This window comes from Girardinichthys multiradiatus, chromosome X, assembly GCF_021462225.1.
Source record: "Girardinichthys multiradiatus isolate DD_20200921_A chromosome X, DD_fGirMul_XY1, whole genome shotgun sequence".
Classification (NCBI taxonomy): domain Eukaryota; kingdom Metazoa; phylum Chordata; class Actinopteri; order Cyprinodontiformes; family Goodeidae; genus Girardinichthys; species Girardinichthys multiradiatus.
In genome coordinates this window covers 36,673,326-36,691,122 of record NC_061817.1, presented here as the reverse complement: position 1 = coordinate 36,691,122, position 17,797 = coordinate 36,673,326, and the positions used below count along the sequence as shown (strand labels likewise).

At 43.2% G+C, this 17,797-nt stretch overlaps 2 protein-coding genes across 2 annotated transcripts in view; one reads left to right on the top strand and one right to left on the bottom strand.

Moving 5' to 3' along the window:
• Positions 1 to 2: 2 nt before the first annotated feature.
• On the bottom strand, positions 3 to 7,060 carry LOC124862494 (protein-lysine N-methyltransferase EEF2KMT-like). Its single transcript, XM_047356449.1, has 9 exons — positions 6,980 to 7,060; positions 4,211 to 4,345; positions 3,552 to 3,611; positions 3,381 to 3,461; positions 3,133 to 3,234; positions 726 to 859; positions 407 to 651; positions 174 to 323; positions 3 to 103 (listed from the first exon to the last, which is right to left on the bottom strand). The coding sequence occupies exons 1-9, from the start codon at positions 7,058 to 7,060 to the stop codon at positions 3 to 5; spliced, it is 1,089 nt and encodes a 362-aa protein (XP_047212405.1).
• The window catches only part of LOC124862747 (phosphatidylinositol N-acetylglucosaminyltransferase subunit Q-like), a 25,823-nt gene continuing 12,443 nt past the window's right edge, over positions 4,418 to 17,797 (top strand). Inside the window, 4 exon segments of the mRNA XM_047356845.1 lie at positions 4,418 to 4,688; positions 8,858 to 9,023; positions 10,653 to 10,839; positions 16,473 to 16,678. Coding sequence (XP_047212801.1) covers positions 8,871 to 9,023; positions 10,653 to 10,839; positions 16,473 to 16,678 — 546 coding nt within the window. The 5' untranslated portion in view covers positions 4,418 to 4,688; positions 8,858 to 8,870.

The window sequence follows — 17,797 nt, the reverse complement described above, 5'->3', positions numbered from 1 at the left end:
GGTCACCTGAACACTTTCATAAGCTCTAATGGAGCCAGTCTGTTGTAGGGAAACACGGCGCCGACAGGTCCGGTCATCACCTCATGGTTGAGTCCTGCAGCTTCTGTAGGGAACAGACCAGGATACAGTAAACCGGAGCGTTTTCATTTGAAGCTGCTTTTGTGGATTCTCACCAAGCTGCAGCTTGAAGTCGCCGTACGTTTCCGGGTTTCTCACGGTGGAGCAGATGTAGATCTCTGGTTGAGCCTCCGCTGATGAACAGTCCAGGATCTTCAACAGCAGCTTCACCAGACTTCCTGCGACGTCAGGATCGTACACCACGTCTGCAGGAAACGGCAACGACAGGAGCAGTCAGCTGAGAATGACCTGTTCCATCAGAGAAGAACCACCCAGCCTGATTTAAGACCTGCAGCGATGACCGTGTCGGCTCTTATCCCTCGGATCTGCTCCTCCGTCACTGTCGTCCAGTCCAGCTCGTCCACTCTGATGGCAGGAGACGTTTCCTCACCGAGACGGTTCAGCCGGACATTTTCTCTGAGTTTTTCCAGGACTGCGGAGTGACAGTCGCTGAAGACGAATCTAAGCGGGTTGCAGGAGCGGCAGACGGTGATACCTGTTAATCCGACACCGCTTCCCAGCTCCAGAACCGACCTACAGGAACAAATTAGTTAAAAACTTTTCAGGCTTCTGAGTAAATCTACACCGTGATTTAGGCGAGGTAATACCTGCCGGTGAACACCTGTTGGTTTTCCAGAGTCCACTCAGCCAGGTAAAGAGCAGCTTCCCAGGTCACCAGACCAGTCGTTCCCTCGGATATCAGAGCGATGCTTTCCAGAAGGCTGATGGCGTCTCCATTAGGCTTGAGAACATGAATCAGATCCAAACTCTGAATCACTTTATATTCAATCATCAAACTACTGATATCTGGGATGATGATGATGGATGAGGAGGATGCACGTTATTTCAACTTCATGCTGCCATCGCCACTATTTTAGGGTTTTTAACCAGCAGCACTTTGACATATACAGGTCCTTCTCAAAATATTAGCATATTGTGATAAAGTTCATTATTTTCCATAATGTCATGATGAAAATTTAACATTCATATGTTTTAGATTCATTGCACACTAACTGAAATATTTCAGGTCTTTTATTGTCTTAATACGGATGATTTTGGCATACAGCTCATGAAAACCCAAAATTCCTATCTCACAAAATTAGCATATTTCATCCGACCAATAAAAGAAAAGTGTTTTTAATACAAAAAACGTCAACCTTCAAATAATCATGTACAGTTATACACTCGATACTTGGTCGGGAATCCTTTGGCAGAAATGACTGCTTCAATGCGGCGTGGCATGGAGGCAATCAGCCTGTGGCACTGCTGAGGTCTTATGGAGGCCCAGGATGCTTCGATAGCGGCCTTTAGCTCATCCAGAGTGTTGGGTCTTGAGTCTCTCAACGTTCTCTTCACAATATCCCACAGATTCTCTATGGGGTTCAGGTCAGGAGAGTTGGCAGGCCAATTGAGCACAGTGATACCATGGTCAGTAAACCATTTACCAGTGGTTTTGGCACTGTGGGCAGGTGCCAGGTCGTGCTGAAAAATGAAATCTTCATCTCCATAAAGCTTTTCAGCAGATGGAAGCATGAAGTGCTCCAAAATCTCCTGATAGCTAGCTGCATTGACCCTGCCCTTGATAAAACACAGTGGACCAACACCAGCAGTTGACACGGCACCCCAGACCATCACTGACTGTGGGTACTTGACACTGGACTTCTGGCATTTTGGCATTTCCTTCTCCCCAGTCTTCCTCCAGACTCTGGCACCTTGATTTCCGAATGACATGCAGAATTTGCTTTCATCCGAAAAAAGTACTTTGGACCACTGAGCAACAGTCCAGTGCTGCTTCTCTGTAGCCCAGGTCTGGGGAATGCGGCACCTGTAGCCCATTTCCTGCACACGCCTGTGCACGGTGGCTCTGGATGTTTCTACTCCAGACTCAGTCCACTGCTTCCGCAGGTCCCCCAAGGTCTGGAATCGGCCCTTCTCCACAATCTTCCTCAGGGTCCGGTCACCTCTTCTCGTTGTGCAGCGTTTTCTGCCACACTTTTTCCTTCCCACAGACTTCCCACTGAGGTGCCTTGATACAGCACTCTGGGAACAGCCTATTCGTTCAGAAATGTCTTTCTGTGTCTTACCCTCTTGCTTGAGGGTGTCAATAGTGACCTTCTGGACAGCAGTCAGGTCGGCAGTCTTACCCATGATTGGGGTTTTGAGTGATGAACCAGGCTGGGAGTTTTAAAGGCCTCAGGAATCTTTTGCAGGTGTTTAGAGTTAACTCGTTGATTCAGATGATTAGGTTCATAGCTCGTTTAGAGACCCTTTTAATGATATGCTAATTTTGTGAGATAGAAATTTTGGGTTTTCATGAGCTGTATGCCAAAATCATCTGTATTAAGACAATAAAAGACCTGAAATATTTCAGTTAGTGTGCAATGAATCTAAAATATATGAATGTTAAATTTTCATCATGACATTATGGAAAATAATGAACTTTATCACAATTTGCTAATATTTTGAGAAGGACCAGTATGTTCAATACTTATCCTCTTATTTAACTGGAACATTAATGTGTTTTCGTCTTTACTTACCGACCTGCTGGGGAATTGAGTGAATTTTGATGTCAATACTGCAACACCTTCAAATATGAAGGGCAAAAGTCCCTTAAACCAGTTAAATTAAGTAGGTATAACAAAAATCACATATCTAATTAGAACATTTATTAAATATCTAAAAAAGTCAATTTTCCTCACTTATTAGTACAACTGTTTATATATAAAATGTAGTATTTACCATTAATATGTAGAATTAAGTGTACATTACAATCATACATAAATAATATGTATAAGTACATATTTATGTACTTATACATATTTATAATGCAATAAATTACATAAAATTCTAAAATGTCTTAAATATACAAAAAAACATCTGTGCAAATGTTATGATAAAATGATTTGTAAACTGACGCACTCAAGTAATTATTAATAAAATATTTTTTGCATTTGATTTCACACGTATAAATTACTAGTCATTTGCTTGTGCTTCAGTGATGGAGATGTTCTGTACCAGGAAGTAGCTCTTGTAGCAGTCGGGGGTCTCCTCCACCCCCACCACCTCAGCCAGGGCATCGTACAGCTCATCCAGAGGGTCGCAGCCTGCAGCCTCCTGCTGCACAGAGACAGAACATTTACTACCCAGCATGTTGGAACCACAGTGAAGGTCTGTAGATCAAGGGGACTGTAGCAGAAATGACATGATTCTTTTCTGCTAAATCATCATTGATGTGTTATAATTTGAACAAAGTGAACACTGACCCGTTTGATGAGCTCAGTGAGGAACAGCCTCCTGAATCGGACTGATGGTGGAAACGTCTCACACAGAGGATGAAGACATGTCTGTAACAAAAACATTTAGCATTTAGGTTCTTTTTTTTTACTAATTATTGCAACTGTTTAACATAAAGTTTTGTGAGAGGACAATCTCACCTGCTTTAGCAGCTCTGAGGTAAACTCTGATGACTTGTTCTGCAGCTCGGTCTCTATAAACTGTTGGAGAAACAGTCAATGTGAGGCATCAGAAATTGTTTAGAAGATTACTAACAAGTCTGAGCAGTTCTTAAAACAACTGGAGCATTCAGACCAGCGTTGACACAATGCCAAGATGGAAAGACATCAGCAATCAGTTTAGGAAAGCAAGTCTTGCTGACCATCAATCTGATGGATCACAAGGTCATTTACAAATTATATCAAGTCCGTCATTCTGCAGAAAGAAAGATTGGAAAAAGCGTGAACAAGTATGGCTAAGTTGGAATAGTTGAAAGAAAAAGACTCCAGCTGCATCTGAATTAACCTCAAATCATCTGGGATATTGTCCTCTGGACAGATGAGACCAAATCTGAAAAGATTAATCTTATCAGCAAACCTCATACCGGCTGTGAAGCCCTGGGGTGGAGAGCTGAGGATTTGGGATCCTGTAGGATGTCCAGCCAGAGGACACCTTGCTGGGTGTTTCTGGAGCCGAAAGCCTCCAGATGTTTAATATGTGATTAATGTCAACCAGCTGCTCTCTGCGGCTGTTTTAAATGAACGCTTTGCAGCAGAATCAGGCACATTTTTAACGGAGTTTGGTGGCGCCTCATACTCACAGTCCAGGGAAAGGAAGCCAAGCGGTTCATGGAGAAAAACGATGCTCTAAATTCCCTTAAAATATCCACATGTTTCCTCTTCTCTTTCTGCTCTAAAACCGCCATCTTCCACGTGTGTTTGTTTACTTCCTGCTTACCCACAGTTCAATGCGATAGCTGCTGGGTAACGTAGTTAAAATTTGATTAAATAGTCTGTATTTACATCAGAATGGCACACCAAGGATGTTTAAAATAGGAAAAGAGTACTATTCAAATGTTTGATCAGTCTATAAAATGAAGTATTGACATTTAAATAAAAACAGATCTAAAGTGAAAAAGAGACAGTAGAAACAGACACAAAAAACAGCTTTTAGAGGTTTTTTTTTTTTTTTTTTTTATCAGCTGAACGTTTCCTTCCCGCTCTTTGTTGCGGTGTTACTGCGGGAGGAGATAAACCTCTTTACAGTTTGGATGTTAACAGCAGCAACACCCTGACCTGGTGAGTAAAAAACACATCAATCTTTCTAGTTCTTCTTCTGTTCGGCCTAAATTTGAAAACTGTTTACCACTCATATATTTTTCATATACAGTATTAAGAAGAAGTGGTATTTGAGCTCTTATGCAGTTTTACAGTAAATTAAATATCAGATATCCTGTATAACAAACGCAACTACCTTAAAATGGCGCACACAAGTAATCAGTTAACACGGAACGATTAAACATAATATAATTATAATCATTTATCTGCTGGTAAATGCTAAAAACTATTGTTTTGTATAATATTACAGTTTTCTGTTTTAAAGACGGTTCGATTCCATGTTTATTAAGTAGAGAAACAATAGGTTATTAGTATAATTATTATTATTCAAAAGTAAATATAAAACTAGCGTGATGTAAACCAAATAATACAATAATGAGTCATAAAAATAAAATGATTAAAATAAACAAAAATTAAATAATAAAATTTAAATAATACCGATTCAAACCTAATAAGAAATTAACAATGAATTGAAATTAACAATAAAATTAATAATAAAAATGTAAATCCAATATAAAACAATAAAAGTAACTATAAAGAATATAGGGATTATATTAAATAATTAGCTGTAAAAACAAAATACAAAAAATTTGAAATACAATATGTAAATAATAAATAACTGTATATCTTATAAATGTAATAATAATAATAAAAGTAGCTTTAATAAACAAATACAAAATTATAAAAACAAGTTTAAAATAATAGAATAATAAGTAATAATGTTGAGAAGTCAAAGACAATACAAACAAATGCAATTAATAAATTGTGAAAAACCAAACTCAATAAACACCTATGTAAAATAGAAAATAACTATAAGAACTTGGATAATAAGAATATACAAATAATCATAATAAAAAATTATCAATAAATAACATTCAATCAAGGATTTAATAATGAAATACATTGTAACGAAGAAGCAAATATTCAGGCTGATGTCAAATTGTGTCATTTATTCTTATAATGTGATTCCTGTAATGCAGTCACATGACTCATCAACAGTTCCATCTCAATTCCACCACTATGTCTTGGTCTAAAGTAGCAGATAATGTAGCTTATGGAATATACTGCTGTCAGTAAATGAACACAGACATTACATCACAAGTGGGGTTCCACAGGGCTTCATTCTCGAACCACTATGCTGCACTTTACAAAAACTATGGATGTGTTCGAATGGCCCAGTCAAAATACGACCCTTATTAGGTCAGACTCTTATTACCAATTGTGGCATATAGATGTTATTATTATGATACCCGTTTTATTATTATAATTCTTATTATTTTTATTACTAATGCAATAACGATGATAATGAGAATGATTTCCTAGTGTCAATAAGTGCTGTATATTATACAATTATTTTTGCCCGTACATGTTATTATTAAATTTTGTGAAAATATATTGTTATGGATACATATATACATTCATACGCACTGCATTGTAGTTGATAAAATTGAAGTATAATTATATACACAGGAAATGATCAATCTGATAATGTTTGGAGGAGGGGTGGGACAAAATAAGTTTATATATCTAACTGCCCCCTTGAATATGTACATAACTATGCTGTGTTCACCATTGTTTTGCTTTTTTAGTTGTTTTTTATTTAGAACATATTGACTGAACTGAACCTAAATCCAACTGAGAATCTTTAAGATTCTCAAGTCAAGACTTGGAATGTTTATGTTTGAAAAATATTTTTCCTTGCGCATCACAATTGATAAAACGGACATAAAACGACAATTAAACACATTCAGGTTCATGGTTGGACATCACCAGCCATAGACGGCATATTTTTGCCTTTCACCAAACACTTTCGATTAATTTTCACTGGGAATTCAGGGTAATTCATACAGAGTGGAACATAAAAAACACGCCTGTTTCTGACCGAACTCTTTAAGGGACGGATTATAAACAAAGAAAATGGCGATGGGCTTCAAGTAAAGGAACAGGATTCAAGTGGAATGTGAAGGCGTTTATGAAGGTTAAATTAAGGGAGGTAAAATACATTTATCACATTCGCGCCTCGATTAAATTTTGTTTTCTATATGTTTAACAGTCTTCAGGTTTAAAAGAGCTTCAGCCTTTTAATTCGGCGAAGCTTTAAGCGCTTAAAGTCGACGAGCTTCAAGCAGGAGTTTGACAGGAAGCACAGAATAAACCATTAGCTTTTTATTTGAATCGCTTCTACTATAAATGTTCTTCCGTGGTGATAACTGCGTATGTTTTTTTCTCAGCAAGCACAACGGCTAACCTACTTTCTGCTCGTGGGTTGTAAAATCGAGATCACTGTCGCAGAAATCAATGACGTTCCTGCTCCGGGCTCTCCGTGTTGCCATGACAACCACCCCTGGTGCGTGAAGGGCGAAAGAAGGAGGCCGAATATCTCCCCAAAGTCCCCTCAAACACTGCCTGATTTAGAGGTTTTTCTCGGATTGGGTTTATCTGTCAAAAGACACCGTCCATGTTAGTTTAGTGATTGAATACCGTGACTCCAATATTTGATGCGGCATTTCTTTCTGATTGTAAAATGTCATTTATTTAACGAACTCTTGAAAATCCTCATCTGAATCTCATTTCTGTTTCCGAATCGACAGACCCTCTTGATGTCTCTAAAAGGATTTTCAGCAACTGTTTTTTACTTGACATCTACAGTTTTTGTCCAGTGGAAGCAGGGGCAATTGTCCTGTTTTTTCACACTAATTCTGCTCTTTAGTTTCGTACAAAAATAAAGGAAACAAAAGATACATCTCTTTTAATTGGAATATAGTAAATTTATTACGGTTGGTTAAATCAAAAATGGAATCATATAGATTTATTGCACACAGAGTTATATATGTAAAGTATTTATTTCTGATCATTTTGATGATTATAGCTTACTGCCCATAAAAAAACAAAAATCATTAACTTAGAAATTAGACTATTACAACAGACCAAAAAAAAATGATTTATTTAATAATAAACCTCTCGTTTTCAGGGCTCCTTTATTTCAGGGGTCTCCTGGACCTGAGGGGTTATCTTCAGCTCTTTGTTTGCTAGGCATTGCCTAATTGAGTTTAAAGTGGTGCACAGAGCTCCCATCTCTAAACCTCTTTATGTCTGAACTCTGCGAGGGGCAAATATGCTGAAGCGTCCCTCATCCAAATGTTTTGGCTTTGTCCACGTCTGAACAAACACTGGTGGGAAATCTTTCAGACTTTGTCATGTGTATTGGACACACGTCTGAGCCCTAAGTCGTCGATTGCTCTATTTGGTGTTGCAGAGGGAGTGGTGAATCTAAATAAAAACCAACATCATGTTCTATCTTTCTCCTCTCTGCTGGCCAGAAGAGCCATTCTGCTCAGGTGGAGGGAGGCGTCCCCGCCTACTCACATTCAGTGGTTGGATGACATCATGTCCTGTTTAAAACTGGAGAAAATTAGACTCTCACTCCCAACAGAATGAGGGTCAATTCGAAACCTTTCCTGAAACCTTTCCAGTGTCTTTGACCACACAATTTACTGGAAGCAATGGAGCTTCTTGACTACAAAGAACAATCTTTCTTTTCCTTTTTTTGGCAGTGAGGGATTGTTTTCCGTTTTAATGTTATAGTTTATGTACTGTGTGTGTTATGGTCTAAATTGACTTTTGTTAAGGTTTTCATCAAGGTTTACAGGCAAATCTTTTATTCCCAATTTTGATGAATCTTCCTTTTTTGATAAATGAAATATCAATACAAAGATTTTGAATAAAAAATAAAAAGGATTTATATGACATACACATCCAGTAATGGCTATGTTATGGCCTAGATCATCTTGTCCTGTAGAGGGTTGTTGATACCCTAAGAAGCCCTTTGAAAATATGGAATAGAAATATCCTTAATTGACCCACAGTGGGGAAATTTGGGGGACCAGCAGCAAAGTGAAAGCAAATTTACACTAAGGTAAAAAACATAAAAAAAAATAATCATTAGGAATAAGAGACTGTCCAGTAGGAGAAAAATTTACAGCATAAGTTAAAAAAAATACTGTACAGTCAGATTAAATGAAATGTGCAATATGCGAAGTGATCCTTCATTCCAGTCTAAAATGTGATTCTTGGTTTTGCTTTGTTGACATTAAAACTTCTATGAAATTTTTCCTGCTGTGTGTCCTCAGAGCTGCTGACGTTATGGTGCTGAAGATCTTCTTCCCACAGTGCTGCAACCGGGCGGACAGCGGGCTGCTAGTGGGCCGCTGGATCTCCAGTCATGGCTCAGCTGTGGTTCTGGCAGTCATCCACTATCCGTTCATCCCGGGACAGGTGAAGCAGTACATCCAGCAGGTCGGTGCTACACTACGTTACTCCATTGTGGTCAAAAATAATAATACACCTTCAAACTTTTACTTAATTATACTTTCAGGAACTGATTTGCAACCTATGTTTGCTGACTTGGTGTTTCTACGCACAGTTGAGACCTTTTTATTGCAAATATGATTGATAAGGAACCAGTTAAGACTTGTTTAGTTGAATTAGCATTAGTCCTATCAGGGGTCAATTAACGAAGCCTCAGTAACTAATTTAATGAATTCTCTTCAGTATTTGTCTTATTTGATCACCTTGTATATATCATATCTGTATGCGCTGACTTACATTTTCAGCCCTCAGTACTTCGATTCTTCAAATCTTTCTGTATTCTTGATGTTTTTTACATCCATTTTTGTGTGATTGATTCAATGTTTTAATTTTAGAAAATAACTTAAAAATACTTTGTCTGAGTAAGTGAAAGTTAATTTTATTTTTCCATCAATTGCAGGAACCAGTAAAGGCTTTTAAACCTTTAAGGGTGCCTATTTACAGCGCCTTGCAAAAGTATTGAGTCATTTTTAAAGGTTACAACCACAAACTTTAGTGTGTTTTATTGTGATTTTTTTGTGATAGACCAGCACAAAGGAGAATGTAGTTGTAAAGTGAAAGAAAATAATTGATAGTTTTTAATATTTTTATAAATACAAATCTGCATGAGGCATGCTTTTATATTCAGTCCCTCAGAATCAATACTTTCAGACAACCTCAATGTCTTCAGGTTTGTCTCTACCGGCTTGGAACATCGAGACATCGCCCTCATTCTTCTTTACAAAACAGCTCAAGCTCAGACAAATCGGATGGAGAGTTTCCGTGAACATCAATTTTCAAGTCTTGGCTCCGATTCGAAATTAGATTTAGGTCTCTACTTTGACTAGGACATGGCTATGGTTTGATCTAGTCAGTTCCAAGTGTTTTGCTAACAGGTTTTCTTCCAGAACTGCTCTTTTTTTTAGCTCCACCCATCTACCCTGACCCCTGTCCCTGCTGAAGAAAAGCATCCCCACACCATGATGGAACCACCACCATGTACCACTGTGGGGTTGGTGTGTTCAGGGTGATATCCAGTTATAGTTTTCTACCACACATTGCATTCTGCATGCGGACCAAAGAGTTTCATTTTGGTCTCATCTGAGCACAGAAGCTTCTTGAACATGTTTGCTGTGTCTCCTACAAGGTTACACGGCAAACTGAAGACGGGACTTCTTTTAATGGCTTATGGAGTGCTAAACTCAGTTGTCCTGTCAAAAGCTTCTCCCACCACAGCTGTTGATCTCCAGAGTTAACATGGACCTCTTGGCTGCTTCTCCAAATATATGTTCTCCATGTCTTGGTCGGTCTGCAGCTGGTCCATACTCTTTCCATGTTCAGATGATGGATTTAGCAAAGCTCTGTGAGATGTTCAAAGCTCAAATCTAGCCCTGCTTTAAACTTCTCCACAACTTTCTGCCTGACCTTTCTGCTAAGTCCCTTGGTCTTCATGATGCCGTTGGTTCTCTAATGTTCTCTAACGAGGCCATAAACAGAACAGCTGTAGTAATGCACAGATTAAATCACAGACAAAATCAACATGTCTTGACTTGACTTCCTTCTGTTTTCTCCTCAAAGATCCAGGCTCAAAGCGGCGTGGAGCTGTCGGTTCTCGGCTCCTGGAGTTTACCCAAAGACGGGCAGGAGGGCATGGAGAGCTTCCTCAAGGACCTGAGCACCATCTTCCCCAAGGAACGCTGGCTCCAGATCAGCCGTCAGTTCGGAAAGACGGGGTTCACCTGCGAGGTGCTCAGCAGAGATCAGAGTGAGAACCTCTACCTGATGTTCACACCAAGCAGGAGCTCAGGACAGGATCTGCTTCTCATCTTTGATTAACATCATTAATATATTAGAAATAGACAGAAAACTCAAAGTTGATCAACTTCCTTCCTTCCTTCCTACCACTCACCAACCCAGCTTCCTTCCTTCCTTCCTACCACCCACCAACCCAGCTTCCTTCCTTCCTTCCTACCACTCACCAACCCAGCTTCCTTCCTTCCTTCCTTCCTACCACCCACCAACCCAGCTTCCTTCCTTCCTTCCTTCCTACCACCCACCAACCCAGCTTCCTTCCTTCCTTCCTACCACTCACCAACCCAGCTTCCTTCCTTCCTTCCTTCCTACCACTCACCAACCCAGCTTCCTTCCTTCCTTCCTTCCTACCACTCACCAACCCAGCTTCCTTCCTTCCTTCCTTCCTACCACCCACCAACCCAGCTTCCTTCCTTCCTTCCTACCACTCACCAACCCAGCTTCCTTCCTTCCTTCCTTCCTACCACCCACCAACCCAGCTTCCTTCCTTCCTTCCTACCACTCACCAACCCAGCTTCCTTCCTTCCTTCCTTCCTACCACTCACCAACCCAGCTTCCTTCCTTCCTTCCTTCCTACCACCCACCAACCCAGCTTCCTTCCTTCCTTCCTACCACTCACCAACCCAGCTTCCTTCCTTCCTTCCTTCCTACCACCCACCAACCCAGCTTCCTTCCTTCCTTCCTACCACCCACCAACCCAGCATCCTTCCTTACTTCCTTCCTTCCTAACACCCACCAACCCAGCTTCCTCCCTTCCTTCCTTCCTACCACCCACCAACCCAGCTTCCTTCCTTCCTACCACCCACCAACCCAGCTTCCTACCTTCCTTCCTTCCTTCCTACCACCCACCAACCCAGCTTCCTTCATTCCTTCCTTCCTACCACCCACCAACCCAGCTTCCTTCCTTCCTTCCTTCCTACCACCCACCAACCCAGCTTCCTCCCTTCCTTCCTTCCTACCACCCACCAACCCAGCTTCCTTCCTTCCTACCACCCACCAACCCAGCTTCCTACCTTCCTTCCTTCCTTCCTACCACCCACCAACCCAGCTTCCTTCCTTTCTTCCTTCCTACCACCCACCAACCCAGCTTCCTTCCTTCCTTCCTACCACTCACCAACCCAGCTTCCTTCCTTCCTTCCTTCCTACCACCCACCAACCCAGCTTTCTTCCTTCCTTCCTTCCTACCACCCACCAACCCAGCTTCCTTCCTTACTTCCTTCCTACCACCCACCAACCCAGCTTCCTTCCTTCCTTCCTACCACTCACCAACCCAGCTTCCTTCCTTCCTTCCTTCCTACCACCCACCAACCCAGCTTCCTTCCTTCCTTCCTACCACCCACCAACCCAGCTTCCTTCCTTACTTCCTTCCTTCCTACCACCCACCAACCCAGCATCCTTCCTTACTTCCTTCCTTCCTAACACCCACCAAACCAGCTTCCTCCCTTCCTTCCTTCCTACCACCCACCAACCCAGCTTCCTTCCTTCCTACCACCCACCAACCCAGCTTCCTACCTTCCTTCCTTCCTACCACCCACCAACCCAGCTTCCTTCCTTCCTTCCTACCACCCACCAACCCAGCTTCCTTCCTTCCTTCCTTCCTACCACCCACCAACCCAGCTTCCTACCTTCCTTCCTTCCTTCCTACCACCCACCAACCCAGCTTCCTTCCTTCCTTCCTTCCACCCACCAACCCAGCTTCCTTCCTTACTTTCTTCCTTCCTACCACCCACCAACCCAGCTTCCTTCCTTACTTCCTTCCTTCCTAACACCCACCAACCCAGCTTCCTACCTTCCTACCTTCCTTCCTACCACCCACCAACCCAGCTTCCTTCCTTCCTTCTTTCCTACCACCCACCAACCCAGCTTCCTTCCTTACTTCCTTCCTACCACCCACCAACCCAGCTTCCTTCCTTCCTTCCTTCCTACCACCCACCAACCCAGCTTCCTTCCTTCCTTCCTTCCTACCACCCACCAACCCAGCTTCCTTCCTTCCTTCCTTCCACCCACCAACCCAGTTTCCTTCCTTACTTCCTTCCTTCCTACCACCCACCAACCCAGCTTCCTTCCTTACTTCCTTCCTTCCTAACACCCACCAACCCAGCTTCCTACCTTCCTTCCTACCACCCACCAACCCAGCTTCCTTCCTTCCTTCCTTCCTACCACCCACCAACCCAGCTTCCTTCCTTCCTTCCTTCCACCCACCAACCCAGTTTCCTTCCTTACTTCCTTCCTTCCTACCACCCACCAACCCAGCTTCCTTCCTTACTTCCTTCCTTCCTAACACCCACCAACCCAGCTTCCTACCTTCCTTCCTACCACCCACCAACCCAGCTTCCTTCCTTACTTCCTTCCTTCCTACCACCCACCAACCCAGCTTCCTACCTTCCTTCCTTCCTTCCTACCACCCACCAACCCAACTTCCTTCCTTACTTCCTTCCTTCCTAACACCCACCAACCCAGCTTCCTCCCTTCCTTCCTACCACCCACCAACCCAGCTTCCTTTGTTCCTTCCTTCCTACCACCCACCAACCCAGCTTCCTTCCTTACTTCCTTCCTTCCTAACACCCACCAACCCAGCTTCCTTCCTTCCTTCCTACCACCCACCAACCCAGCTTCCTTCCTTCCTTCCTTCCTACCACCCACCAACCCAGCTTCCTACCTTCCTTCCTACCACCCACCAACCCAGCTTCCTTCCTTCCTTCCTTCCACCCACCAACCCAGCTTCCTTCCTTACTTCCTTCCTTCCTACCACCCACCAACCCAGCTTCCTTCCTTACTTCCTTCCTTCCTAACACCCACCAACCCAGCTTCCTACCTTCCTTCCTACCACCCACCAACCCGGCTTCCTTCCTTACTTCCTTCCTACCACCCACCAACCCAGCTTCCTTCCTTCCTTCCTTCCTACCACCCACCAACCCAGCTTCCTTCCTTCCTTCCTTCCTACCACCCACCAACCCAGCTTCCTTCCTTCCTTCCTTCCACCCACCAACCCAGCTTCCTTCCTTACTTCCTTCCTTCCTACCACCCACCAACCCAGCTTCCTTCCTTACTTCCTTCCTTCCTAACACCCACCAACCCAGCTTCCTACCTTCCTTCCTACCACCCACCAACCCAGCTTCCTTCCTTCCTTCTTTCCTACCACCCACCAACCCAGCTTCCTTCCTTACTTCCTTCCTTCCTACCACCCACCAACCCAGCTTCCTACCTTCCTTCCTTCCTTCCTACCACCCACCAACCCAGCTTTCTTCCTTCCTTCCTTCCACCCACCAACCCAGCTTCCTTCCTTACTTCCTTCCTTCCTACCACCCACCAACCCAGCTTCCTTCCTTACTTCCTTCCTTCCTAACACCCACCAACCCAGCTTCCAACCTTCCTTCTTACCACCCACCAACCCAGCTTCCTTCCTTACTTCCTTCCTTCCTACCACCCACCTACCCAGCTTCCTACCTTCCTTCCTTCCTTCCTAACACCCACCAACCCAGCTTCCTCCCTTCCTTCCTACCACCCACCAACCCAGCTTCCTTTGTTCCTTCCTTCCTACCACCCACCAACCCAGCTTCCTTCCTTACTTCCTTCCTTCCTAACACCCACCAACCCAGCTTCCTTCCTTACTTCCTTCCTTCCTAACACCCACCAACCCAGCTTCCTACCTTCCTTCCTTCCTTCGTACCACCCACCAACCCAGCTTCCTTCCTTCCTACCTTCCTTCCTACCACCCACCAACCCAGCTTCCTTCCTTCCTTCTTTCCTACCACCCACCAACCCAGCTTCCTTCCTTACTTCATTCCTTCCTACCACCCACCAACCCAGCTTCCTTCCTTCCTTCCTTCCTACCACCCACCAACCCAGCTTCCTTCCTTCCTTCCTTCCTTCCTACCACCCACCAACCCAGCTTCCTTCCTTCCTTCCTTCCTTCCTACCACCCACCAACCCAGCTTCCTTCCTTCTTTCCTTCCTACCACCCACCAACCCAGCTTCCTTCCTTCCTTCCTACCACCCACCAACCCAGCTTCCTTCCTTCCTTCTTTCCTACCACCCACCAACCCAGCTTCCTTCCTTACTTCCTTCCTTCCTACCACCCACCAACCCAGCTTCCTACCTTCCTTCCTTCCTTCCTACCACCCACCAACCCAGCTTTCTTCCTTCCTTCCTTCCACCCACCAACCCAGCTTCCTTCCTTACTTCCTTCCTTCCTACCACCCACCAACCCAGCTTCCTTCCTTACTTCCTTCCTTCCTAACACCCACCAACCCAGCTTCCTACCTTCCTTCCTACCACCCACCAACCCAGCTTCCTTCCTTACTTCCTTCCTTCCTACCACCCACCAACCCAGCTTCCTACCTTCCTTCCTTCCTTCCTAACACCCACCAACCCAGCTTCCTCCCTTCCTTCCTACCACCCACCAACCCAGCTTCCTTTGTTCCTTCCTTCCTACCACCCACCAACCCAGCTTCCTTCCTTACTTCCTTCCTTCCTAACACCCACCAACCCAGCTTCCTTCCTTACTTCCTTCCTTCCTAACACCCACCAACCCAGCTTCCTACCTTCCTTCCTTCCTTCGTACCACCCACCAACCCAGCTTCCTTCCTTCCTACCTTCCTTCCTACCACCCACCAACCCAGCTTCCTTCCTTCCTTATTTCCTACCACCCACCAACCCAGCTTCCTTCCTTACTTCATTCCTTCCTACCACCCACCAACCCAGCTTCCTTCCTTCCTTCCTTCCTACCACCCACCAACCCAGCTTCCTTCCTTCCTTCCTTCCTACCACCCACCAACCCAGCTTCCTTCCTTCCTTCCTTCCTTCCTACCACCCACCAACCCAGCTTCCTTCCTTCCTTCCTTCCTTCCTACCACCCACCAACCCAGCTTCCTTCCTTCCTTCCTTCCTACCACCCACCAACCCAGCTTCCTTCCTTCCTTCCTTCCTTCCTACCACCCACCAACCCAGCTTCCTTCCTTCCTTCCTTCCTTCCTACCACCCACCAACCCAGCTTCCTTCCTTACTTCCTTCCTTCCTACCACTCACCAACCCAGCTTCCTTCCTTCCTTCCTTCCTACCACCCACCAACCCAGCTTCCTTCCTTCCTTCATTCCTGTATCATTTTTGCCAGGTTCCATCCAGTTCATGAGAAATTTGTAATTTATATTTTAAAATAGGTGAAAAGGACTGGAAAATAAAAATGAAATATGTGTAGGAACCCTGAGCTTTTTATGAATGGATGAACTCTTTGTTTCAAACACATGAACAACAAATGTCCACATGAAGAAAATGTGATAAAAATGAGAGTAATAATCAGATAAAACCCTCATATTCAGTTCAAGAAGGAGCAGGTAGAAGGCGATGCTTATTAAATTCTACCATCCAGTATCTATATTATGGATTTCAGTCTAGAATATCTAAATATCTTGTGCTTTAAGGTGTAAAACAAAAACAACATACAGTCATTAAGGATATTTATTGATAACTTGATCTTCAATTGAGCATTTAATAAAATCTACTATGTGTTTTATCCTTTAAAACAAGTTAAAATTATCTCTGATATTTCAAAACTTCTTGATCAGTCTGTGAACTCTTCTCCTTCAGTTTTCAGTAAGAATTCAGGTGAAAAAGTAGTTCCACAAAAAGAGAAGAAGAAGAGTGAAGAGGACGGTGGAGATGGAGAGCAGGAGGATGAAGAGAAGGTGATCTTCGTCCACTATGAGCAGAGGAAGGTGATGCTGTCACAGCTTCATCCCATCGAGATCCAAGACTCTGAGAGCAAATCCGAACCTCCGTCTGAGCTCAGACAGGTACCACGTGATGATTCTCTGTGGGTTCACTGCATCCAACAGACTTCCCTCTAATCTTGTTTCTGATGATCGAGGTTGTCTAGGCTTTCTGAAGGTCTTACAGAGTTTTTCTTTAGACTTTGGCTGCTTTATTACTGATTTTCAGCCAACTGCTAGGCCCTTTTCAGAGGAAGCTACTTTATGCTGACCTACAAGCCCTTTCAAACTTTTGCATACGTTCTGAACCCTTTCCCTCTTTACAACCACACGTATCATTTCAAAATAATGAAAACTTGAAAAGTGAGGCATGCATTTGTGTGGAGCCTACCCAACCGAGCCAGTACTTTGTAGAACCACCCCTTGGTGCCGATCCAGTTGCAGCTGTAACTGCTGCTGGCTTTTTTCTCTGCCAGCTCTGAACCTTTAGAGCAGGGGGCTCCAACCTTTGCAAGCCAAAGAGCCATTTTTGTCCTCGTTCCTACAAAACCCACAAATTTAGCATATTATGTTCTGCAAATGCCTTCAAAGTATAAATTTGTTTTAAGGTTAAATTAAACCACTGTTTAGTTGTATTTTCAGTTTTTAGAACAGTTAAGTGCCTGAATGGAACTGAGTATAAAAGCTCAGATTCAACCTAACAACAAAAACAAATGATAAAACAAAACAGTAACACACATTTTATTATTAGTGTCTTTCTCCTGGTAAATTCTAAGCAGATATTGACCAAATACATGGAATACCTAATAAAAGTAGACTTTCTAATATGTTTAAAGACACTGTCGACTTCATGTGATTGTCTCAGGTCCTCTGCAGCCTCTAACAAGTTCTCCAGGATTGTTCTGAATTTAGCTCCATCCATCTTCTCATCAACTTTGACCAGCTTCCCTGTCCCTGGTGAAGAAAACCATCCCCACAGCATGATGCTGCCACCACCATGTCTCACCATATATAGCATTTTTTATGTAGACCAAAATGCTCAGATCTTCTTCCACACATTCCTTGAAACCTGCCTGTTGGTTCAGGTGGACCGCCATGTCTTAGTTGGTTCACAGTTTAGCAAAACTCACTCAGGTGGACTCTATTAACTAATTATGTGAGTTCTGAAAGCACTGTATTATGTGTCAAAGTAAAGGGGTCAGA